The sequence below is a fragment of the Oncorhynchus masou genome, chromosome 28 (genome assembly GCF_036934945.1).
Source record: "Oncorhynchus masou masou isolate Uvic2021 chromosome 28, UVic_Omas_1.1, whole genome shotgun sequence".
Taxonomy (NCBI): Eukaryota; Metazoa; Chordata; class Actinopteri; order Salmoniformes; family Salmonidae; genus Oncorhynchus; species Oncorhynchus masou.
The window spans coordinates 46457831-46483318 of NC_088239.1; the positions used below are offsets into that span (position 1 = coordinate 46457831).

The 25488-nt window shown below is 44.8% G+C and overlaps 1 protein-coding gene across 1 annotated transcript in view; it reads right to left on the reverse strand.

Moving 5' to 3' along the window:
* Positions 1-3945: 3945 nt before the first annotated feature.
* LOC135517686 (A disintegrin and metalloproteinase with thrombospondin motifs 6-like) overlaps positions 3946-25488 on the reverse strand; it is a 121766-nt gene continuing 100223 nt past the window's right edge. Inside the window, exons 17-25 of the mRNA XM_064942200.1 lie at positions 24115-24238; positions 20999-21079; positions 18958-19121; positions 14359-14497; positions 11980-12109; positions 9810-10014; positions 9478-9654; positions 4951-5107; positions 3946-4099 (exon numbers count right to left, since the gene is read on the reverse strand). Coding sequence (XP_064798272.1) covers positions 3990-4099; positions 4951-5107; positions 9478-9654; positions 9810-10014; positions 11980-12109; positions 14359-14497; positions 18958-19121; positions 20999-21079; positions 24115-24238 — 1287 coding nt within the window. The 3' untranslated portion in view covers positions 3946-3989. The remainder of the gene's footprint in view (positions 4100-4950; positions 5108-9477; positions 9655-9809; positions 10015-11979; positions 12110-14358; positions 14498-18957; positions 19122-20998; positions 21080-24114; positions 24239-25488) is intronic.

The following is a 25488-nucleotide window of genomic DNA, read 5'->3' on the forward strand; positions in this document are numbered from 1 at the left end:
GTTGGAGAGCAGCTGTTGAATCCCTCAGCCTGAACCGTCTCACCTTTTTTCCCTCTTTCTGCGAATCGTCTTCTCCTCCTTCTCGTCCTCCTCATCCCTCGCTCGCCTCTGCTCCTCTTCCTCTTGTCCCTTTCTTTAGCCCCTCTCTCTCCTCCTTGAGGGTAATGTAATCACAGACCCCTGCAGTTGGCCAGCAGGACTGAAGCCTAGCCAGACACACACACAGGCATTTTAAACTTGGGACGCGCACGCCAGACATAACAGCCCGTCTTTTCTTTCTGCCTGTGTAACAGGAGGCTGTGGATTATCATGAGGAGCAGGTGTTAATGAGCCAATTGGGGTAGATGGGGTTTATTTAGACTTCATTACCAAGGAGGTCTAGAGAAAGCCTCAGCAGGTCCTAGTGGGGGGGGGTGAAGGTACTAGTAGCCAGATCATACAGACTGGAGTTCCACCCCGATTGTAACCAAAGGTGACCTGTATGGGAAATCACACGTGTATCACTACGAAGTAAGGGTGTCTAGGATTGGTTAGCGCAGCTCTGCATGCTGTAGCCTTATACTGCAGTGAATAGATGCACTTGTTAGTCGCTATTAACCGGGGGTTCAGTATTCTGGTGTGCTGCCATCAGGTGTTAAGAGCCTCAGGTTCCCAGTACTTGGTGAATGGACTGATCAGTCTCAAATTGCATATGGTGGCCAAAGCTTTTAACAGCCGGAGTTGAAATAACATACTGCCTACTGCCTGAATCAGGGGTGTTACTACTGGGCCAGAGCAAGAAATGTCAAACTCAGTCCACTAAGCACCTTCAGAATGAAGATCTGTCCACACGATCTTTTAGAGCCTCGGGAAGAGTCGTAGAACGTCCTTAGAATATTTTCAGACCTTGAAACACAGACACCACACAAGCGGTTTGTTCACACACTTCAGGGAAAAACAGAAGCCATCTTAACGCAGAGTCTCTTCGGAAGCTGCTCTTTTTATTGTCGTAATGTATCTACGTTAAATCAGTTCGGTGAAGGGGCCCTATTTCACTGCATTTATTTTTCACGAGACTGACGTTATGTTCGCATGCAGTGAAGCAAATGTATGACAAGTGACACATGGCAATAAATTAGCATTTCATTTACAATGTAAAAAAAAAAATATTAGTAACAGTGTACCAACATTAATACTGAATATAAAATATACGCAACTAAATCAAATAATGCTTCTTATTTTTCATGTCTCTCTTGCCCTTGAAGGTGGTAAAGCAACGTGACATTCATAACGTCCAAGTTCACAGCTATGAGTACCAGTTGGAATGAGCATCTTCTAGAGTGTCTCTGTCAAGTCAGTCTGTCTCTCTGTCCGTCTGTCGGCTCTGTGTCCCAATGCCAATAAACTGTTACTTCAAGCCTCCGGATTTGACATTGAGAGAGCTCTGGAAGAAGCCCCAGCATGTGGAGTTCAATACGTGTCAAATGCTTTCGTTTTCATCGTATCCACTAATGTCCAAACGTCCTGGTTCAATGTGGAGGTGGCTACCAAACAAGTAGCAGCAGCAAAACAAAAGTAGCATAGTCGTCGTATGATTGTGGCAGTCCCCACGTGGTCCGTTTATGACTCCTAAATTGTCTTTCCCGATGGTATGGGGGGTTCCCGTTAAGTCCTACTGGTTTTATCCTCCTCAGCATGGCTCCATAGGGGTCTGAGGCCGTCTGGAACCGCGGGTCAGTTCCACACACAGGTGGCGGTCCCTTTTCACAAACCCCCGAACCAACGCCAGCAGCAATGTCACTTGGGTGAGGTTTACATTGGAAGAATGTTTGACACCGCTAGGAATAATACAGGATACAACTGGCTGGAACTCCATGTATAGGGGTCAGGGGTCAGGGGTGGCGGTGTTGTGTTTGGGTGTGCGAGGTTACTACACGGATACCTCGCTATCAATGAAAGTTCCCAGTGTGAGGTAAGAAGAGATCATTTGAAACAAACAACAACATTGCCGGCATTAACAAACATAGATACTGTCTTAGTGTTCATATTGCTCCGAACAGATCCAGCCTATAGTCACTGTATGGTAGTGGGGAGTGGATGCACCCGTTTCTATAGCACCACGGGCCAGGGAGAGGCCAGGTAGAGGCTAGGGAGAAGAGCCTGGGAGAAGAGCCTGGGGGAGCCAGGGTGAAGCCAGGAAAGGCCTCCCACTTGAAGAGGAAGAGGAAACGAGGAGGCGGCAACGGAAACAAACAGTATTCCACCGGAATAAAAAAGAAGAAAAAGCACCATTGAGTTGCATAGTATTCTGTTATTTGCTTTTTGTACTCTCTTCAAAGGATGGGGGTGGGGGGCAGAGGGGGGATGACAGTATCTGGAGGTAGTCTGTCTGTGGCAGACCGGATCTGCGTGGTCTGGCAACACGTCGTGGTCTGCTGGGAGGGACGTGTGTGTGCGAGTACTGGCCCTTCACTTAACTCCAGCCACAGTGCTGAAGAGGCTGTGCGTTCTTCCCACGCTGATGAAACCTGGGCCCGACACATACACTGTTATGGAGCTGATACAGAGGTCCTCCGGCTTTGATAACAGTATCGTTTACGAACAGCAACTGTCTCCAATGCCTTTTGATGAGGCCATTTGGAGGTGGAGTACAACCACTACATGATAAGAACTACATGATAATAACTACATGATAATAACTACATGATAATAACGATAATGGTAACAACAATAAGGTCCTTCAAAGCCAGTTCCACTACTTCATTGACAAACGGTGCAGTTTGCAATATTAGGGACTTTTTCACAAATCCATTATTTTGGCCCAGCAATGGTCCTCCTCCTTAAGGGTTGTGGCACAACGTGAGTGTTGTTTAAGACGAAGGCACCCCTCCTTTTTGGAAGACGGCACAAGAAGAGACGCCAACATATAACAAAAGAATGATCTGACCGTAGCGCCCCTGCGCCCTTGTGTTCAGCTCCTCTGATAACACGGAAGTGGCAATAACTCCAGACACAGCACCTCATTTTCTGGTTCCAGCACGGAACATTTTTTTTTTAGAAACATGCCCTCTGTCATCTCATCGCCCTCCAGGACTCCACTGACAACACGTGGCATAGTCGCAGACAGATTTAATACAAAACGCTCGAAGGACACTACGGGCGATGACGTCTTGACCAGGAGTTCATTACAGTACTGGTGGGTTTGGTGATGTGGGAGTGTTTAGGTGTAATTTATGGGATATTCACGCACGCCTGTGCACTGGAGCCAACGTCTGTCTGTCTGTCCGTAGAGCCCCATTACGACCCCCACCTCCATTTTTAAGCTACACTCCTTCATCCTCTCCCCCCCTTCCAGTGGCTACTCCCTACATCCCTGCGGTGCTTCCGCTCGATGTGTGACGTGTCCAGCACTTTGGATTCAAAAAACAACAACGACGACGAACAACGACAACAATCAGACGAGAATAAAATAATACAAATAATATTCATTATTATAATAAAAAATAACATCAGTAACAATAATCCTCTAAGGTTCCCACTTCACAGAAGTGACGGCAATAAACGTCTGTGTCAGCGTGTCTGCTGAGCAGTGGTTAGGTTTCCACGGTGATGATGGGGTGGGGGGGGGGGTTGAGGGCGTAGCAGGTGTAACAAACGGGTAAATCCCTCTTTTTTTCTCTTGTCCCAGTGTTTCCTAATCCTCGTTCCTCCTCCTCTTCCACTGGTCTTGCGTTTCTTTCACTCTTCCCGTTGTCTGTCTCGCTCTTTTCCCTCCAGCTCGCTCTCTCTCTCTCTCTCTCTCTCTCTCTCTCTCTCTCTCTCTCTCTCTCTCTCTCTCTCTCTCTCTCTCTCTCTCTCTCTCTCTCTCTCTCTCTCTCTCTCTCTCTCTCTCTCTCTCTCTCTCTCTCTCTCTCTCTCTCTCTCTCTCTCTCTCTCTCTCTCTCTCTCTCTCTCTCTCTCTCTCTCTCTCTCTCTCTCTCTCTCTCTCTCTCTCTCTCTCTCTCAGTGGGTCAGCGTCCTTGGCACGTCTTGCAGCACATCTGTCTGAAGTACGCACGGCCACAGAACTTGAACTTCAGCACCAGTGGGCAATATGCCACTTTGTTTACGTCTTTGCATTCTGGAGAGAAAAATACAAAAGTTAGATAGGAGATAAAGGAAATAAGAAGATCAAGAGGAGAGGAATGACAATGTCTATGAACCACATGTGTGTGTCTGTCTGTGCGTGTGTTTATGTGTGTGTGTGTGTCCATGTTGTAATATTGCTGTTGGATTCAAATGAATTAAATGCATTCCAGACCAGTGGTTCTAACCTCCGGCAGGTGCACCGGTCCCAGAGATAATTTTCTGACACCTATTTAGTCAGGTCTTAGCTGTTAGATTTAATATAAGCGGTCCTCCGAGCCTGTCCCTGGTACAATAAGGTCGAGAAACACTGTGGACTATTCCAAGTTTCTCTTGTCTCTTACAACAACCGGCCCTAATAAATCTCCCCTCCGTGTTTCTGTGTAGTGGTACGTTCCAGCTGACGGATGGCCTGCTGTGAGGCTCCCGCCGTTCTCTCCTCCCTGGGAGAGATAGTGTGTGTGCTATATATGTGTGCTATATGAAGGAGGGAGACATGCTCTCACTGCTATCCGTCTCTCTGTCTGTCTGTACGGGGACAATTGGCCTGAAGCTAATCCCATTAGCCGCTAGCGTCTCCACACACCTGCTCAGCGTTTCCATTCATCCCCACCGGCGTGTTGCCTGGTCCTGTCCCTAGGCATCCTAACACACATCCATCATAACAGGCAGAGGAATAGAGGGTCCGGGCTGCTCTGAACTGCAGCCAGCTCAACCTCAATGGAGAGATGAATGTGTTGTGTTCCGTGAGAGTTGTGTCGCCCCGCCATGTTTAGGTCATACGGCTTGATCGGTAGGTAGGGCTCCGTGTGTATGTGTGAGTGTGTGCGTGTGTTCTGTACTCACCGTCACCGTTGGCGATGGGCATGGCATCACACTTGCTCTCACACTGCTGCATGGCAGTGGGCCTGAGGCCCTCGGGACAGTCACTGGAGGGCTGGCCGGTGTAAGAGAGACACTGCACCGTCCGCATCTGCTGGCCCAGTCCACACTGCGCTGAGCACTGTGGTGAAACACACACACACACATTATCAATCACACTGCGCCAAACACTGAACCACATTATTAACCACATACCGCAGTCAAAAGACACAGAGTTATTCACCCTCAACACGGCCACACTGTTAAAACTCACACCCATGTGTTATAACCTATAGTGACTGAGTCCTATGCACAGTCAAACAGCCCTTTACTGCTGTCTGGCAGTGTATGGCGTTTATTGAAAATGGGGCGCCAGGTAGCCTAGCGGTTAGAGCGTTGAGCCAGTAACCAAAAGGTTACCTCTCTGGGCCAAGCTTAGCTTAGCGTAGTCTGAGTGTGCAGATTCCCACTCCCCCCTGTTGCCTTCTCGGCAGACACTCAGTGAGTCTGACTAATCACTACGGACACAGTAGCTCATCCTATTAAGTCACCGTTAAGAGAAAGGTGAGAGAGAGAGAGTGTGAGAGTGAGTGAGTGAGTGAGTGAGTGAGTGAGTGAGTGAGTGAGTGAGTGAGTGAGTGATTGAGTGAGTGAGTGAGTGACAGACAGACAGACAGAGTCGAAAAGCCAAGATAAGTAGAATGACCTTCCTGAACTGTTTAAGTGACTGAGTCCGAACACACAGAAACATACAGTGCATGCACATGCATAGAAATAGAATGAAATGCATATAAATAGAATGAACGTGCAGAGAAATAGAATGAACGTGCAGAGAAATAGAATGAACGTGCAGAGAAATAGAGTGAACGTGCAAAGAAATAGAGTGAACGTGCATAGAAATAGAATGAACGTGCAGAGAAATAGAATGAACGTGCATAGAAATAGAGTGAACATGCAGAGAAATAGAATGAACGTGCAGAGAAATAGAATGAACGTGCATAGAAATAGAATGAATGTGCATAGAAATAGAATGAACGTGCAGAGAAATAGAATGAACGTGCACAGAAATAGAGTGAACGTGCATAGAAATAGAATGAACGTGCATAGAAATAGAGTGAACGTGCATAGAAATAGAATGAACCTGTTGCCTTCTCGGCAGACACTCAGCGAGTCTGACTAATCACTACGGACACAGTAGCTCATCCTATTAAGTCACCGTTAAGAGAAAGGTGAGAGAGAGAGAGTGTGTGAGTGAGTGAGTGAGTGAGTGAGTGAGTGACAGACAGACAGACAGACAGACAGACAGACAGACAGACAGACAGACAGACAGACAGACAGAGTCGAAAAGCCAAGATAAGTAGAATGGCCTTCCTGAACTGTTTAAGTGACTGAGTCCGAACACACAGAAACATACAGTGCATGCACATGCATAGAAATAGAATGAAATGCATATAAATAGAATGAACGTGCAGAGAAATAGAATGAACGTGCAGAGAAATAGAATGAACGTGCATAGAAATAGAATGAACGTGCATAGAAATAGAATGAACGTGCATAGAAATAGAGTGAACGTGCATAGAAATAGAATGAACGTGCATAGAAATAGAGCGAACGTGCAGAGAAATAGAATGAACGTGCAGAGAAATAGAATGAACGTGCATAGAAATAGAGTGAACGTGCAGAGAAATAGAATGAACGTGCATAGAAATAGAATGAACGTGCATAGAAATAGAGTGAACGTGCAAAGAAATAGAGTGAACGTGCATAGAAATAGAATGAACGTGCATAGAAATAGAGTGAACGTGCAGAGAAATAGAATGAACGTGCATAGAAATAGAATGAACGTGCAGAGAAATAGAATGAACGTGCAGAGAAATAGAATGAACGTGCATAGAAATAGAATGAACGTGCATAGAAATAGAGTGAACGTGCATAAAAATAGAATGAACGTGCAGAGAAATAGAGTGAACGTGCAGAGAAATAGAATGAACGTGCATAGAAATAGAATGAACGTGCATAGAAATAGAGTGAACGCGTGCATAAAAATAGAATGAACGTGCAGAGAAATAGAGTGAACGTGCAGAGAAATAGAATGAACGTGCATAGAAATAGAATGAACGTGCATAGAAATAGAATGAACGTGCAGAGAAATAGAATGAACGTGCAGAGAAATAGAATGAACGTGCAGAGAAATAGAATGAACGTGCATAGAAATAGAATGAACGTGCATAGAAATAGAGTGAACGTGCATAGAAATAGAATGAACGTGCAGAGAAATAGAGTGAACGTGCAGAGAAATAGAATGAACGTGCATAGAAATAGAGTGAACGTGCATAGAAATAGAATGAACGTGCAGAGAAATAGAATGAACATGCATAGAAATAGAGTGAACGTGCAGAGAAATAGAATGAACGTGCATAGATATAGAATGAACGTGCAGAGAAATAGAATGAACGTGCATAGAAATAGAATGAATGTGCAGAGAAATAGAGTGAACGTGCATAGAAATAGAATGAACGTGCATAGAAATAGAATGAATGTGCATAAAAATAGAATGAACGTGCAGAGAAATAGAATGAACGTGCACAGAAATAGAGTGAACGTGCATGGAAATAGAATGAACGTGCAGAGAAATAGAATGAACATGTAAAGAAATAGAATGAACATGCAGAGAAATAGAATGAACATGCAGAGAAATAGAATGAACATGTAAATAAATAGAATGAACATGCAGAGAAATAGAATGAACATGCAGAGAAATAGAATGAACATGCAGAGAAATAGAATGAACATGTAAAAAAAATAGAATGAACACGCAGAGAAATAGAATGAACATGCAGAGAAATAGAATGAACATGCAGATAAATAGAATGAACATGCAGAGAAATAGAATGAACATGTAAAATAAATAGAATGAACATGCAGAGAAATAGAATGAACATGCAGAGAAATAGAATGAACATGCAGAGAAATAGAATGAACATGCAGAGAAATAGAATGAACATGTAAAATAAATAGAATGAACATGCAGAGAAATAGAGTGAACATGTAAATAAATAGAATGAACATTCGACATGCACAGACGATTATGGGAGGAATGTGATACATTAGTAATTATTTAATGGGCATCAGTCAGACTGCAGTCAGCTGGTTTACATTAGAACAGAGAGATGGTAGCTACCAGCTATAGACACAGGAGTCATGCATTTAGTTGCATCAGCTGGAAACATCTAGTTAACTACTGTACATCAGCCAGGGTTATCAGTCCAACATAACAGTTCTCCTGTCAATGTTATTATCTGTACCGTAGTAGTTCTCTGGGGCAGCAGGTAGCCTAGTGGTTAGAGCGTTGGGCCAGTAACCGTAAAGGTTGCTGGATCGAATCCCCGAGCTTGACAAGGTAAAAATCTGCCGTTTTACCCCTGATCAAGGCAGTTAAACCACTGTTCCCTTGGTGCCAAAGACGTGGATGTCGATTATGTTAGCTCCCCGCACCTCTCTGATTCAGAGGGGTTGAGTTGAATGCGGAAGACACGTTTCAGGTGAATGCATTCAGTTGTACAACTGACTAGGTTTCCCCCCTTCCCTTCTCTTACTTGTCTGTAACGAGAGAATTTCTCAGGTTCTGTAGTAGAAGGCTTCTAGCTGTACCTGGATGTTATTTAGGGGCCTAACCAGGTTGTGGTGGACTTTGTTGTGGTATTAAAGGAACTGTGGGGGGTTAGAGGTCATGGGCTCTGGTCCCAGGTTCTCATAACAACATCACCCGGTGCTCCCACTTCAATCAGCCCATCAAACAACAGGGTTGTTGGGTCTAATATATACCAGTAACACCAGAGCTTTAAGTTTGTTTAGACCAAGGACTTTCTCACGCACTGGCCAAGGAGAGATGTATATACCTCTCTCTCTATCTCTTTCTTTCTCTGTCCCATTGGCCCATTCCCCCTCCCTCCCCCTCTATAATTACACCTTTCACCCTCTCCTCTCCTCCTGTCTCTCACCCCTGTCTCTCCTCTCCCTGAGCCATAGAAAGGGCAGCTTGTTGTGAAGGTCGTGCTTCACTCCCCGGTTTCGCTGCCGGAGGCCAAAAGGTCACTGGTTCAAATCCCACTTAAGACCCTCCATTGACGTAGGCCATCTGTCAGGGCCGGCCTGGGCCCTAATAAAGGCAGTCTAATTGGGAGGAGATGACATGCAGGCTGGGATGTGAGGCTCCACAGAGCCTGATCTGAAGGGAGGGTAAGCCTGGTGGCCCGGTGGGCACAGGGGCCAGACACGTGTTGTTGGTATGGTTGAGATCTGACTGGGGCCGCAGCACATATTCACACACACACACACACACACACACACACACACACACACACACACACACACACACACACACACATACGCACAACACAGGCAGACAGACAGGTTGGACAGGCACACGTGATTAGCTCTCTAGGGACCCCAGCAATGAAGCAATGAAAAGTGAAAGGAAGCAATGATTTCTGAAGAGGGAGTCAATCCTACCTGTCCCCATTCCCCTGGGATCCATCTAGGTGGCGGACAGCGTCCCAGACTACAGCGGGTCCTGACGGGGGGCTTCCTGTGCGAGGGACAGTGGGCGGGCGGGAAGGTCTTGGTCAGGTCATTGCTCTTACACAGCACAATGCGGTGCTTGAACCCAGGGCCACATTTGGGCGTGCACTGGGAGCAGAAGGAAGAACAGACGAGCTCAATAAAACTATTCACCTTTGACTTTTTTTCTACATGAAACATTTCTAGTGGACAAAACTGTTTGAAAAAAAGACCCCGTTTCCCCCCCCCCGCTGGGATGTAAAAAGAGGCGGTCCTTCTCCTACCTCTGACCAATCCAGAGTGACCCACCGAGGGGGGCAGGACTGGTTATTGCAGGCCTCTCGTTCTATTGGTCGGTGCGTCAGACAGTGGCTGTCCTCCAGGGTCTCCTCCTCAGCAGGCCCCATCTTCCTGATGCACAGAACCGTCCGAGTCCGCATCCCGCCGCCACACGTCTTCCCACAGTCCGACCAGTCGCCGATAAACCACCTACAACAGCACGATCACCAACTTTAGAACAACGACTGGAACAGAACAACAATGGGACTGTCACTTTAAGAGGACAGTCCCATTGGAACCATATGGGTCAGATGTGTTTTCATATTTCCCCCAGTATTATGCAGTATCACAAATGGGATAATACGCTTCAATTGTATATTCTGGAGGAAATATTTTCTTATGCACTGCCAAGACTAATTCCCTTTAAGGGCAACACATTTTTCAAACTACACAACATGTTGTCAGAACACAGTCGACACAGACATCCAGCGACTGGGAGACGTTACATTCCTGATCCGGCTTACGTCATTCCACAGGAATGTACAGAGAATTAACATTGTCTCCCAACATCTGGGCCCCCCCCCCCCCCCCCACCCGGCCCCCGCCCATGCCATGCTGGGTATTCTAAAACAATCATGTTTACACGCTCATGTTGATCCAGTACTCTCCCTGACTGTGGACACTATGTTTGCCTTCCTGATTGGAAAACTGTAGCAGTTCACTTCGATACGGCAACGGGCAACAAGGGCTGTCCGAGAGGAGAGAAGAAAAGGAATCCACTAACAAGCTGAATACTCATAGATAGTGTTTGTTCCTATGTCAACCTGGCCCTTATTAATGGAGTGAGCTGATGAGTTCAAATATAGCTTTCTTGGGCATTGAGTGAAGCCAGGAACGGGCTTCATATCAGTTCATTACAGATGCCCATCTAACCGTAACGACTTATTCATCTACACCCAAATATACACACACATCACTGTTGGCAGACGGCTTCATCCCATAGGCCAAAAGTATTTAATCCTGTTTTTGTCTCCAATTGAACATCTGAGACATGATTGAACTCTGTCTGACCGTTCCCTCAGCCCTTGAAGAGAGGCTAAGCGTTTTTGGCCACAACACGCACACGCACACACACACACACACACACACTCTCAAGGATGCATGCGTGCGTGCACTCACCACTCACTCACACAGAGACGGACACACGCGCTCATGCGTACATTACCCCTCGACGGTTCATAGCGTAAGCTAGCCAATACAATTAAACGCAGGTGGTCATTTTCAGCATTTTCATTCTTGGGCATAAAACAAGCTTTGAAAAGAGTTAACATATGAAGTTATAAATCATCGTTTTATTTTAGCATTTTCTTCAAAACACATTTTTTCAGCTAAGGGACTCCTTGAAGGCAAATTAATATAGCAAGTCGTTATCGTTTTTCTACGAAATAGTCTTAACTGGAGCTTAGGATAGACCTAAACGCTTGTGTAGTCTTCTGAACCCACTTCACCCACTATCGACTATTGGTTGGTCTCTGGTTGTATGTAATAAGTGGTCCAACACCAGTATTTTCCAAGATGGACATTAGGTTAATAGAGTCTGAGGGTCTTACCAGGGGAGCAGGTACTGTACGTGACCACTGCATTGTATTGCATTCTATTGCAATGCATTGTATTTTATTGCATTGTATTGTATTGCATTGTGTTGTATTGTATTACATTGTATGGTATTGTATTACATTGTATTGTATTGCATTGTATTGTATTATATGACATTGTATTATAATGTATTGTATTGTGTTGTATGGTATTGTATTACATTGTATGGTATTGTATTGCATTGTATTGTAATGTATTGTATTGTATTACATTGTATGGTATTGTATTGTATGGTATTGTATTGTATTGTATTGTATTGTATTGCATTGTATTGTAATGTATTATATTGCATTGTATGGTATTACATTGTATGGCATTGTATTGTATTGTGATGTATTGTATTGTATTGCATTGTATTGTATGGCATTGTATTGAATTGTGTTGTATTGCATTGTATTGTGATCTATTGTATTGTATTGTATGGCATTGTATTGTATTACATTGTATGGCATTGTATTGCATTGTATTGTGATATATTGTATTGTATTGCATTGTAGATGAAAGTCTTACTGTACGTACTCTGGAGGGCACGGTTCAGTGTTGCAGGACCTCTGGTTCTCCGGAGGTTTGTTGTCTGGGTCACAGTAGCTGTTCTGCACCACCGAGTTATCATCCAGACGCTTACACAGCACTTCCTGCTTCTGAGAACCTAACAGAGAAGGGGGACCACGCACAACACCCAGTTATTGTCCAGCCTCTTCCTGTTTGATGCATCACTTCCTGGGAACCCTGACTTGAGAAGGGGAGCAAACACACACACGACACCCAATTCCCTGATTAACTTTGGATTCCTGAAAATGTAAGAAAATACAGTACCGAAATCACCTTCTTATTCTCCTGCACATGAACCAGAGTGCAGCAGGCAGCTCCCTACGGTGCAGTGTGTCTGTGTTTGGGTGGAGACCTAAGGGATGGTCTCAGTCTGTGGTAAACCCAGATGTGTAAATGCCTGGTGCCTTACAGGATATGTTGGTAAAAAAAACAACACTTTTACGGAGCAGCTCTTTACTTTGACTGCTGGCACAGAGTCTGAGGCCGACCGTATCGCTGTCACCCAACTCTCTGTGTGTGTGTGTGTGTGTGTGTGTGTGTGTGTGTGTGTGGGGGGTCCCATGGGACATATCCTAGGACCTACACACCATACTAATCTTGCCTACCAACCAGCTCTTGCTCTGCCAAGACGTCTGGTTTCCAAGCGCCTCAGAACGGGGCTTGACTGGAAGTCTGTGGCAGGAGCGGACGACACAACCGCTGATTTTAATTGGCTGATCTCTCCGTCCATCGTCACTACCTAGCAGAACCCTTCGAACCTCCCCTTTTTGGATTTTCGAAGTGCGAGCAGCACACTGACCAAGGAGGTGAGTTGGGGCAATCGGATGGTCCCTTTGATAGACCATTTATGTTGATTGTGCCATCTAATACGGCTGTAGCAGGCTCTCTTCCGCCTCGATTTTAACCGACGCCAAGTCCTCACTTTGTTGCACACTGTTTCCCAGGCTGTATATGCAGTATCAATTGAGCCTGGGGACGAGATGAACGCCATGCTGGTCTGACTGGTGCAAGGAGATATGCACGTGTGCGTAAGGTGACAGAGAGCGAGTGTGAGTACGTGCCTGCCTGCTTTCCTTCGTATAGTGGCATTTGTATAGTGGTATACACACCCATAGCACAGCTGATATATGGATTGGTGTTAAAGTATCATGCTTGGAGAGGGTAGTGAAGTTGCCTGGATGCCCGAAGGTGTTTTTAAAAGGCTGTGTTAGCACTGGGATGCATTAAATGAAATGTTACGATTAGCAGCGTCGGCTAAATTCAGCGGCTATATGATTTGAAGGCCCACATCCAAAACGTACGGATCTGTTATGTTGATTTTGATATGTTGTAAAGTGTTGCTTGGTAGAAGTCCCAAAAGCCAAAATGTCATATACATATTACAATGCTACGGTATAAACATCTATATATGATATGATATCTGTAGCTCTTTGCACAGATCTCCTTTCCCAGGAGCTCTATTTTGGGGTCTTTGTCAGTTCTGTGTATGTGTTCTTTGTTCGAATATTGAAGGCATTTAGTGGCCATGCTCGACAACTGGAGAGGAACAGTATTTATTTCCTCATAAAAGCCCGTGGCTTTTGGGGTTAAAATTAGTTGGTTTAGTCATTCTTGAGGCAGTGGTCGACATTTCGCTGTGGTTTCAGAGTGAGGAGGTTTCAGTATGCAGTAGGACAAGGGTTTTCGAGCGGCAGACCGTAGCATCTCTGGCGAGCCAGATTGTATGCTAGCTAGCCCTGGTTAACCCGAAGATATGCAAAGCAGCTCATTCATAGAAATTACACCATATTCATGTGCCTGGTTTAAATATGGAAAACGCATATTAAGTTTGACTTAAAAGCTAAAATTACATTTAGAAAGCAATAAAGTTATGATCCTACAAACCCATGTGAAATTATCATACTGGGTTACCCCACAGTATTCTCCAGTATTTCGATAAGTATTGGTTGGTCCGGACTGGAAAGACACACAAGACACAATGTATCTCATGTTGGAGAAAGCTACTGTTATTGTAAAGAAAACAATAAAAATGTCGACAGTGAGTAACCATATTCCATTACCAGATAGCTAGAACAGCACTTTTAAAAAGCCATAGATCTCTGACACCTAAACCCATGTTCCCCACAGTCTTCATATTTACAGTATTGTGTTCCGTAGGGCACAATGTTCAACATAGCCATAGCGTTTTGCAACAGAAAGCAAAAAAATTAGCTTCTTTATTGGACTGGGAGCATTGGATAACTTCAAGTACCCCGTTTCAAAATGTTTTCTCTTGTTTGGTGCCAAATGAACAGGACCAGGTCAAAGCCATATATGGGCATGTGGTTGGTTGTTGCAGTTGCATACCTCCAGCGCAGGTGGCGGAGCAGTCGGACCAGGCCAGATGGTGCCAGGAGAAGCCCACCTCATTGTCCCCACTTCCTGTCCTCTGGATGGGAACGTTAAACTTATAACGGATCCCCATGTTCTGCTCCTGGAGAAGAACCTGGAAGTGAGAGGAAGACATGGTTTGATTTATCACATTTGCAGCGTTGGCTTCAGTTCCATATGAATTCATTTTAAGTGCAGGTCCTGAATTGAAATCCTCCGAAATTAAACAACTGAAATGGAATTGACCCAAAACTTTATCGTATTTTGCTTTGTGCTTTTTTTTGGTGCTTTTTCAAAATCCCATTCTATGGAATGTCCACCGCCCTCATATGTCATGTCAGCTAATATGTTTTACTAGACGGAACAGAGAAGGTTAACAATGATTCTATACAAGTATATGAAATTCCAACTTATCACATGGAATGTGCAAGGTCTACATGATGGGGAGGGAAAAGCATTTGGTTCTCAAACACTTAAAAGAGAAAGTCAGCCGACGTGGCTACACTGAAAAATATATGTAACATTTAAAGAGGAGCTGGGTTGGAGAGTCATATGCTGCCACCAACTGTAGTAAAAGCAGAGGTGTAGGCATCCTGATAAATAAGAATACACCATTTCCCCTTATATCCCAGCACATGGACCAAGAAGGCTGTTTTCTACTTTACATGGTGAAAAATACACATTGAGTTCAATGTATTGTGCATTCGGAAAGTATTCAGACCCCTTGACTTCTTCCACATTTTGTTACGTTACAGCCTTATTCTGAATGTTTTCCCCCCCCCTCATCAATCTACACTCAATACGTCATGACAAAGTGAAACATATTTTATTTTTATTTTTAGAAAATGTATAAAAAAATAAACAACTGAAATATCACATTTATATAAGTATTCAGACTCTTTACTCAGTACTTTGTTGAAGCACCTTTGGCAGGAATTATAGCCTCGAGTCTTCTTGGGTATGACGCTACAAACTTGGCACACATGTATTTGGGGAGTTTCTCCTATTCTTCTCTGCAGATCCTCTCAAGCTCTGTCAGGTTGGATGGAGAGCGTTGCTGCACAGCTATTTTCAGGTACCTCCAGAGATATTCGATCGGGTTCCAATCCGGGCTTTGGCTGGGCCACTCAAAGGCATTCAAAGACTTGTCCCGAAGCCACTCCTGCGTTGTCTTGGCTGTGTACTTAGGGTTGTTGTCCTGTTGGAAGGTGAACCTTCACCACAGTCTGAGGTCCTGAGAGCTCGGTGCAGGTTTTCATCAAGGATCTTTCTGTACTTTGCTCCGTTCATCTTTTCCTCCTCGATCCTGACTAGTCTCCCAGTCCCTGCTGCTGAAAAACACCCCCACAGCATGATGCTGCCACCCACATGCTTCACCGTAGGGATGGTGCCAGGTTTCCTCCAGATGTGACGTTTGGCATTCAGGCCAAATAGTTCAATCTTGGTTTCATCAGACTAGAGAATCTTATTCTCATGGTCTGAGAGTCTTTAGGTGCCTTTTGGAAAACTCCAAGCAGGAGTGGCTTCGATTTGGCCCGTCTACCATTAAGTCCTGATTTGTGAAGTGCTGCAGAGATGGTTGTCCTTCGGGAAGGTTCTCCCATTTCCACAGAGGAACTCAAGAGTTCTGTCAGAGTGACCATCAGGTTCTTGGCCCTTCTCCCCTGATTGCTCAGTTTGGCTGGGAGGCCAGCCCCAGGAAGAGACTTGGTGGTTCCAACATTCTTCCATTTAAGAATGATGGAGGCCACTGTGTTCTTTGGGGACCTTCAATGCTGCAGACATGTTTTGGTACCCTTCCCCATATCTGTGCCTCGACACAATCCTGTCTCGGAGCTCTACGGACAATTCCTTCGACCTCATGGGTTGGTTTTTGCTCTGACATGCACTGTCAATTGTGGGACCTTAGAGACAGGTGTGTGCCTTTCCTAATCATGTCCAATCAATTGAATCAATTGACTCCAATCAAGTTGTATGATGGAATGGAAACAGAATGCACCTGAGATTAATTTAGAGTCTCATAGCAAAGGGTTTGAATACTTATGTAAATAAGGTATTTCAGTTTATATTCTTCATAAATTAGCAAACAAATGTAAAAAAAAACTGTTTTCGCTTAGTCATTATGGGGCATTGTGTTTAGATTGATGAGAAAATAAATTTAATCTTATCATTTTTAGAATAAGGCTGTAACGTTACAGAATGTGGAAAAAGGGAAGGGGTCTGAATACTTTCCGAATGCACCGTATATCCCACCAGGGGAAAGTGATGTTTTTAGCTATATTATATAAAGATTATATAAACATTCGATAAGATTGACAGATGTGGTAATAAAAAAGGCACATTTTAGGCTGAAAAAAAGTGCTCTCTGTAAATGATTTACAGGACACCTAGAGAGTAAAATTCCTAACTACAAAATACTATTTTTTGTCTTTCTCAAAGTAAGAAATGCAGTTCAAGAATTGACTGCATTATGTTCTATTTACTGGATTTAAAAATGAATGATATAGTGATATCAGATCATTCTCCAGTATCATGAAATATACTTAGCGACAGAATTTGGAGAATGAACAGAGCGCATCTTCTGCACCTGAAATGTATTAAAAACCTTTACCATTACAAAGGTTGACCTACACTGCCTTCAGAACGTCTTCACACCCCTTGACAGCCCATTTTGTTGGGTTACAAGGTAGGATTAAAATGGATTTAATTGTAATTTTTGTCAATGATCTACACACAATTACACAGGTGCACCTTGTGCTGGGGGACAATAAAAGTCCACTCTAAAATGTTGCAGTCTTTTCAGACAACACAATGCCACTGATGTCTCAAGTTTTAGGGGAATCTTGCAATTGGCATGTTGACTGCAGGAATGTCCAACAGAGCTGTTGCCAGAGAATTTCATGTTAATTTCTCTACCATAAACTGCCTGCAACATCATTTTATAGAATTTGGCAGTATGTCTGACCGGCCTCAATACCGCTTGCTGATGTCACTGTAGTGAACAGAGTGCCCCATGGTGGCAGGGGGGTAACGGTATGGGGCAGGCATAAGCTACGGACAACGAACACAACTGCATTTTATCTATGGCAAATTGAACGCAGAGATAACGTGACGAGATCCTGAGGCCCATTGTTGTGCCATTCCTCTGCCGCCATCACCTCGCCCCATGTCGCAAGGATCTGTACACAATTCCTGGAAGCTGAACATTTCCCAGTTCTTCCATGGCCTGCATACTCACCAGACACGTACGACAGTGTGTTGCAGTTCCCGCCAATATCCAGCAACTTCACACAGCCATTGCAGAGGAGTGGGACAACATTCTACAGGCCACAATCAACAGTCTGATCAGCTCTATACGAAGGAAATGTGTCGCGCTGCATGAGGCAAATGGTGGTCACACCAGACACTGACTGGTTTTCTGATCCACGCATATCTGTATTCCCAGTCATGTGAAATCCATAGATTACGGCCTAATGTTGCGTTTATATTTTTGCTCAGTATAACAATGACTCAATAATCCATGCTTTCTGGGAATGCTATAAACTGGCTGTCAGAAGTGTTACAATGTAAACATACTTTTAACGCTTCTGCCAAGCATATTTCAAGACAGGGCATATGGGGCCGTAGTGAGATACCCGATGGGTTGAGCGATTCTCTTCTCATCGCTCATCTTGAAAAAAACGTGGAAATGTCAATCTGCCATCATTAACACAATGTAAAAAAAAATCTAATGATTCATTATTGAAATATAGAATAAGTCAGTAAAGAGTTGTTATGTGTTCCTCTTACTGTACAGTACAGCGGCGGAGACTCTAAATCATCCAATGAGCACTGTGTTTATGTTAGTGTACTTGATGCAGTATTTGACGCAGTATTGGATGCAAGGGAACATAGGAATGATGCCGTTTTTCAGTTGCCACAACGGAATGGCCTGTGGTGGGATGGACAGCTCTGTTTATTCCTAACCCTAACCGGGTTAACCCCAGCCCTATTCCAGTGGTGCTGTGGGGTCTGGTATTTCCACTATTCATGTCCAGGCATAAGCCACTGCGGTCCTGAGGGCCATGGAGTGGGACGGCTTAAAGAAACACAAACGCAGACACACACACACAGACATCCAGGCATTACACACACTTACACCCGTGCACATACACGCGCAGGTTTTCACAAGCCAGAACACGCTCGCAAACATAAACACACACCCTCACCAAAACACATGTCCACTTGCATTTGAATTGAGCCAGAAATGGCTTTTTCAATATCTACGTTGCTGTATATACTGTAGTAAACCCCGAACCAGCACAGTCTTACTGGCCTGAAGGTCAGCTAAGGATTGCTGGGAGCAGCTGTTGTGCTTCATGTCGATTCAAACGAGTAACATCTTAAGGTTGTCTTTGTTAAATTCCCTTTTCGTGGAATCCCCCCCTCTCCACCCCCCAAATTGACTAAGGACACCCGGTGGGCTGAAACATGCCTGAAAAAGCCCTTTTTGTGTTTGATCCTCTTTCTATGTCAAAGACAAACCCCTCCCACATTGTTTACTCAACACACAACAAAACAGTCAAATGTGGTTACCATGACGACTAGGTTGTCCGTGGTGGCCCCCAGGGCCTCTAGCGACTCAGGTTCGTCAAGTGGCCTCTTGTAGTGGAACGCTGTTCCTGCGATGTCAAACTTCCTGGGCCAGTCGATGGTCCACGCTCCGTTGATGAAGTAGTCATCTCCCTCTGACTTCAACGCTACAAGAAAGGCACCGATAGAAGAAGGTTTCTAGGTGGATTTGTACCCATGGCACCGTGATAGCCCACTGAGATAAAGCCTAGGTAGGAGGAATGCGCTGGCGTTGCTAAGACACATTTTCAGCTCTCAGGCAGGGTTGAGTGTAGTTCACTGAACCCCCTACAGCTAAAATAGCAGCCTGTTAAAATGCTGACAAGAGTGGTGAGCCAAAGACTACCCAGGAACGGTAGCCAAGACAACAGGTGGTGGCAGTGTTTTGGTGTGATGTCATCACCATCATTCATCATCAACACCGGCGTCCTCTCCTGATGTCATTGGCAAATTTCTTTTCCTCAACAGACACTGTGCAGCACTCAAGGCGAGCTCACACACACGCACGCACGCACGCACGCACACACACACACACACACACACACACACACACACACACACACACACACACACACACACACACACTCTCACCTTTCAGAGGGAAAGAGAAAACGCACACACACACACACACACACACACACACACACACACACACACACACACACACACACTTCAGGTGAAAGCTTGGAAGAATCCCATGAATACCATTCCTGCTGGTCGTCAAAACAAAGAAGTTGTCTCCAAGCACAACACATCTCAAAATATCCATTTTCTCAGAGTTGAAATGGGGCCAAATTGAGGAGAAACGATCCAAACACTGTGTTCCCTCTCTCTCTATCTGTCTCTAGCTGATTCCTCATGCGTATGCACTTTGCAGCATTTACGCATTTCATTACAACAATACTTATGTGACTCCTCCTGTTTTGGGGGATAGTCTTTACTGCCACCTCGTCTGCACATTCAAACAGTGAGCTCTCAGTCCATCTCCACTGCTAAAGGCAGCCTCACACAACTTTACCAAGACCAAATACTCCCACAGCTTTTTAGGGCCTGTCACACATTACTTGGAAGGGACATAGAGAGTGCCGTCTACACAATAGGACACAAAGTGGCAATCGTTAAAACGTATGTATCAAATAAAATAAATGTTGACATATAAATATTCTGCTATCCATTTGAATCCACGAGGGCCGTGGGGCTGTAAATCAAACAGCGCCTGACGTTTCTAAGCCTGAATTCAGTCCTCCATCAACAACCTGAGCCGTAAATTCACCACTCGGTCACACGGCGAAACTCCCTCGTTAATGTCAGCCCACGACAACAACACTAAACGGGCTTGTTTGATTGTTTTGATGCCGAATGTCAGAGCTGTGAATGTTGTTCCGTTTTCGTCTGGAAAGAAGAGGGAGAGACCAACGTTCCAGAGGGAGAGACCAACCTTTATTTGTATTTATTTATTTAACTAGGCAAGTCAGTTAAGAACAAATTCTTATTTTCAATGACGGCATAGGAACAGTGGGATAACTGCCTGTTCAGGGGCAGAACGACAGTTTTGTACCTTGTCAGCTCGGGGATTTGAACTTGCAACCTTCCGGTTACTAGTCCAACGCTCTAACCACTAGGCTATGGTGCCGCCCCAGAGGGAGAGACCAACGTTCCAGAGGGAGAGACCAACGCCAAAGACTCCCACTGGACGTGGCGCTGAATATTTTCTCTAATGTCGAAGCTGTTCATTTCAGTGCAGGTTAAAAATACATTGACTGAGAAAGCACGAGGTGGTGCGGAAACCGGAATCTTTAAACCAGGAACTGAAGCAATACCCTCTAATATGAAACAGGTTCATCTCAAACTGCTTCACAGTAGTGTAGCACTAATTGTGTGGAGTTATGGACGGGCCATAATGACTTAGAACCTTTTCAGATGTAGAGACTGTGAAGAAACACAGGATGATCAAAATCATTCGAACGACGACCGTCTCATATAGCGTTGGAAAGAGGTCACTTACCGATGTAGTTCTTGGACATGGAGACTTCTTGGATTTCTATGTGGACTGATCCCCTTGGTATCAGAACAACCTCCATGTAACCTGGTAGAGAAAAGGACACCGCCATTACAGAGACACAGCAAATGTGTTTTTAGATGCATTACTGGACAGACCATAGAAGGAGAAAGTGCTTTTGCCTCCCTATAGACAAGTCTTGGAACCAAAGCCAGGATGAAGCCATATCTCCACTCCGAGTCCTTCACCGGATCATGTCATTAATGCAAATATATTATGTTTCCATTTATGTTTTGACAACATGTTTCTCAACTCCCAAAACCATACGCTTTATCATTGGGTGACAAAGGGGAGGGGGGGGGGGAGGACACACAGAAGTGTTTGGCTACAGTGCTCTGTTGGCACTAGGACAGGGCTGCTCTGCCAAAAAGACAATACGTTCCTGAGTTTTTACCTTGCCTTTCTGCACGAGGATGTGTCTACCGGAAAGTGCTTACAAACTTGTGGTGTTTGGCAGCTTTCAGAATGCACAGGGGAATGGACTCGCTCTGAAACACATACTCTTCTCTACACACTGCTGTCTCCTCAACATTACACAGTCCTCTTCTCTGATCCTCCCTTCTTTACACTGCTGTCTCCTCAAGATTACACAGTCCTCTTCTCTGATCCTCCCTTCTTTACACTGCTGTCTCCTCTACATTACACAGTCCTCTTCTCTGATCCTCCCTTCTTTACACTGCTGTCTCCTCAACATTACACAGTCCTCTTCTCTGATCCTCCCTTCTTTACACTGCTGTCTCCTCAACATTACACAGTCCTCTTCTCTGATCCTCCCTTCTTTACACTGCTGTCTCCTCTACATTACACAGTCCTCTTCTCTGATCCTCCCTTCTTTACACTGCTGTCTCCTCTACATTACACAGTCCTCTTCTCTGATCCTCTCTTCTTTACACTGCTGTCTCCTCTACATTACACAGTCCTCTTCTCTGATCCTCTCTTCTTTACACTGCTGTCTCCTCTACATTACACAGTCCTCTTCTCTGATCCTCCCTTCTTTACACTGCTGTCTCCTCTACATTACACAGTCCTCTGCTCTGATCCTCCCTTCTTTACACTGCTGTCTCCTCTACATTACACAGTCCTCTTCTCTGATCCTCCCTTCTTTACACTGCTGTCTCCTCTACATTACACAGTCCTCTTCTCTAATCCTCCCTTCTTTACACTGCTGTCTCCTCTACATTACACAGTCCTCTTCTCTAATCCTCCCTTCTTTACACTGCTGTCTCCTCTACATTACACAGTCCTCTTCTCTGATCCTCCCTTCTTTACACTGCTGTCTCCTCTACATTACACAGTCCTCTTCTCTAATCCTCCCTTCTTTACACTGCTGTCTCCTCTACATTACACAGTCCTCTGCTCTGATCCTCCCTTCTTTACACTGCTGTCACCTCTACATTACACAGTCCTCTTCTCTGATCCTCTCTTCTTTACACTGCTGTCTCCTCTACATTACACAGTCCTCTTCTCTGATCCTCTCTTCTTTACACTGCTGTCTCCTCTACATTACACAGTCCTCTTCTCTGATCCTCCCTTCTTTACACTGCTGTCTCCTCTACATTACACAGTCCTCTTCTCTGATCCTCCCTTCTTTACACTGCTGTCTCCTCTACATTACACAGTCCTCTTCTCTGATCCTCTCTTCTTTACACTGCTGTCTCCTCTACATTACACAGTCCTCTTCTCTGATCCTCTCTTCTTTACACTGCTGTCTCCTCTACATTACACAGTCCTCTTCTCTGATCCTCCCTTCTTTACACTGCTGTCTCCTCTACATTACACAGTCCTCTGCTCTGATCCTCCCTTCTTTACACTGCTGTCTCCTCTACATTACACAGTCCTCTTCTCTGATCCTCCCTTCTTTACACTGCTGTCTCCTCTACATTACACAGTCCTCTTCTCTAATCCTCCCTTCTTTACACTGCTGTCTCCTCTACATTACACAGTCCTCTTCTCTAATCCTCCCTTCTTTACACTGCTGTCTCCTCAACATTACACAGTCCTCTTCTCTGATCCTCCCTTCTTTACACTGCTGTCTCCTCAACATTACACAGTCCTCTTCTCTGATCCTCCCTTCTTTACACTGCTGTCTCCTCAACATTACACAGTCCTCTTCTCTAATCCTCCCTTCTTTACACTGCTGTCTCCTCAACATTACACAGTCCTCTTCTCTGATCCTCCCTTCTTTACACTGCTGTCTCCTCAACATTACACAGTCCTCTTCTCTGATCCTCCCTTCTTTACACTGCTGTCACCTCTACATTACACAGTCCTCTTCTCTGATCCTCCCTTCTTTACACTGCTGTCACCTCTACATTACACAGTCCTCTTCTCTGATCCTCCCTTCTTTACACTGCTGTCTCCTCTACATTACACAGTCCTCTTCTCTGATCCTCCCTTCTTTACACTGCTGTCTCCTCAACATTACACACCCCTCTTCTCTGATCCTCCCTTCTTTACACGTTACACATCTCTACACCGAGTGTACAAAACATTGGAAACACCTGCTCTTTCCACGACCTAGAATGACCAGGTGAATCCAGGTGAAAGCTATGAACCCTTATTGATGTTACCTGTTAAATCCACTTAAAGGAGGATTTGTAAGCCTTGAGACAACTGAAACACGGAGTGGGCAAGACAAAAGATTTAAGTGCCTTTGAACGGGGTATGGTAGTAGGTGCCAGGCGCACCGGTTTGAGTGTGTCAAGAACTGCAACGCTGCTGGGTTTCAGCAATGGTCCACCACCCAAAGGACATCCAGCCACCTTGACACAACTGTGAGAATCATTGGAGTCGACATGGGCCAGCATCCCAATGGAACGCTTTCGACACCTTGTAGAGTCCCGATGAACTGAGGCTGTTCAGAGAGTAAAAGGGGGTGCAACTCAATATGAGGAAGGTGTTCCTAATATTTTGTCCTCTCAGTGTACATACTACTCTCCCACTACGTGTACTTGCTCAGAGGGGAGACCCTTCATCTTTTTCTTCAGTTTGGATGGAACTAAAACATTTGCCCACCTGAAGTAAAGAGCCCTGTCAAGTTCTGTCCCCAGACTGGGTCTTACCGCCTCTGGGTAGGGAGTCATTGAACAGTCCCTCTGTGGCCTCACAGGTGCTGCCGTCCCCTCCACACACCCGACAGCGGTCCTCCTTGGCGTCCGAACCCAGGATGTTGTCGCAGCCTACGTGCTGAGAGAGGAGACAGAGTACCATGTTATATTACTTTAAGTATAACTTATACCATAGTAATGCCGCTGTTTAATAATACTGTAGTAATACCATAGTAATAAAGAAAAGTGCTGAAGAAGTGACTTCAAGTCTGTGGAAGCTGCATGGAGCAGCAGTTTTACGTCAGTTAAAACGCTAACTCATGATTGGACAGTAAGTGATTAGCAACCGTAGAACGACAGTTGGACGGGAGGGTCAGATTGAACAGTCGCTGAACAGTCGTTGAACTGCCAGTCTCTTTTAGAGAGTTACTGTAAAGTGAGTATCTCATAGTTGTGTAGACTCCTTTAAAATGTGATAAGGAGAATTAATGGGTGTCGCCTTAATAATGACAGGAGAGAAAAATACATTTATTCTCACACATCCCTCGCATTCACTCTCTCGTTCCATCCACATTTCTCTGCTCTATCCCTATCTGTTTCTTCTCCCTTTCATTTTCCCCCTGTTCTCTCTCTCTCCCTTTGTCGTTCTCCAACACGTGCACAGGCCTACATGAAGCATTTCGAGTATTTCCGAGCAGCCTCCAGGCAGACGGTGTTCCAGAGATTAATCACGTCATGTCAGAGACTCTAGAAGACTCTAGAAGACCAACTGCTGCTGAAATAAAAAGGCACATTGGACTGTGACTAGGAATGAACATGTCCCAGTGCTTTCTGGGAAGAAACCTCCAACACACACACACACACACACCCTAACCCGATTGTACACATACTGTACAGTGTCCACACACAGAACAAAGACAGCAGTAGATGCCAGATCTCCTTAATAAACACGTAAATTTTCAGCTTTTTTTCAACTCAAAAACCTTTTTTGAACGTAAATTCAAACCTTATTTTAAACAAACGCCCAGTGGTGAAATAAATGACAGTGTCTTTCAACTCAACTTCCACGTTAATCTGGATAGCCAGTTTCCTGAGGAGAACTTCAAAACAATCCCAGACATGATCTGTTGAGTTGTGATAAGAGTCTAGATTAAGACCTCTGCCAACCACTCACTGAAAACCAACTGACTGAAACTCCACGTTTTGTTCTAACGCCACATTGTTCCATATTGGATAATGGTATTTCCTTGCTGTCTCTCAGTCACTTTCCCCCAGTCAGTCAGTATCATATAAACAAGGTCCCTTGAGATAAGAAGGAACACAAACACTGTGACTACAAACTGTACAAACTGGGTCACAGGCTGAGTTTTGTCGGGTCAGGTTTCCTGG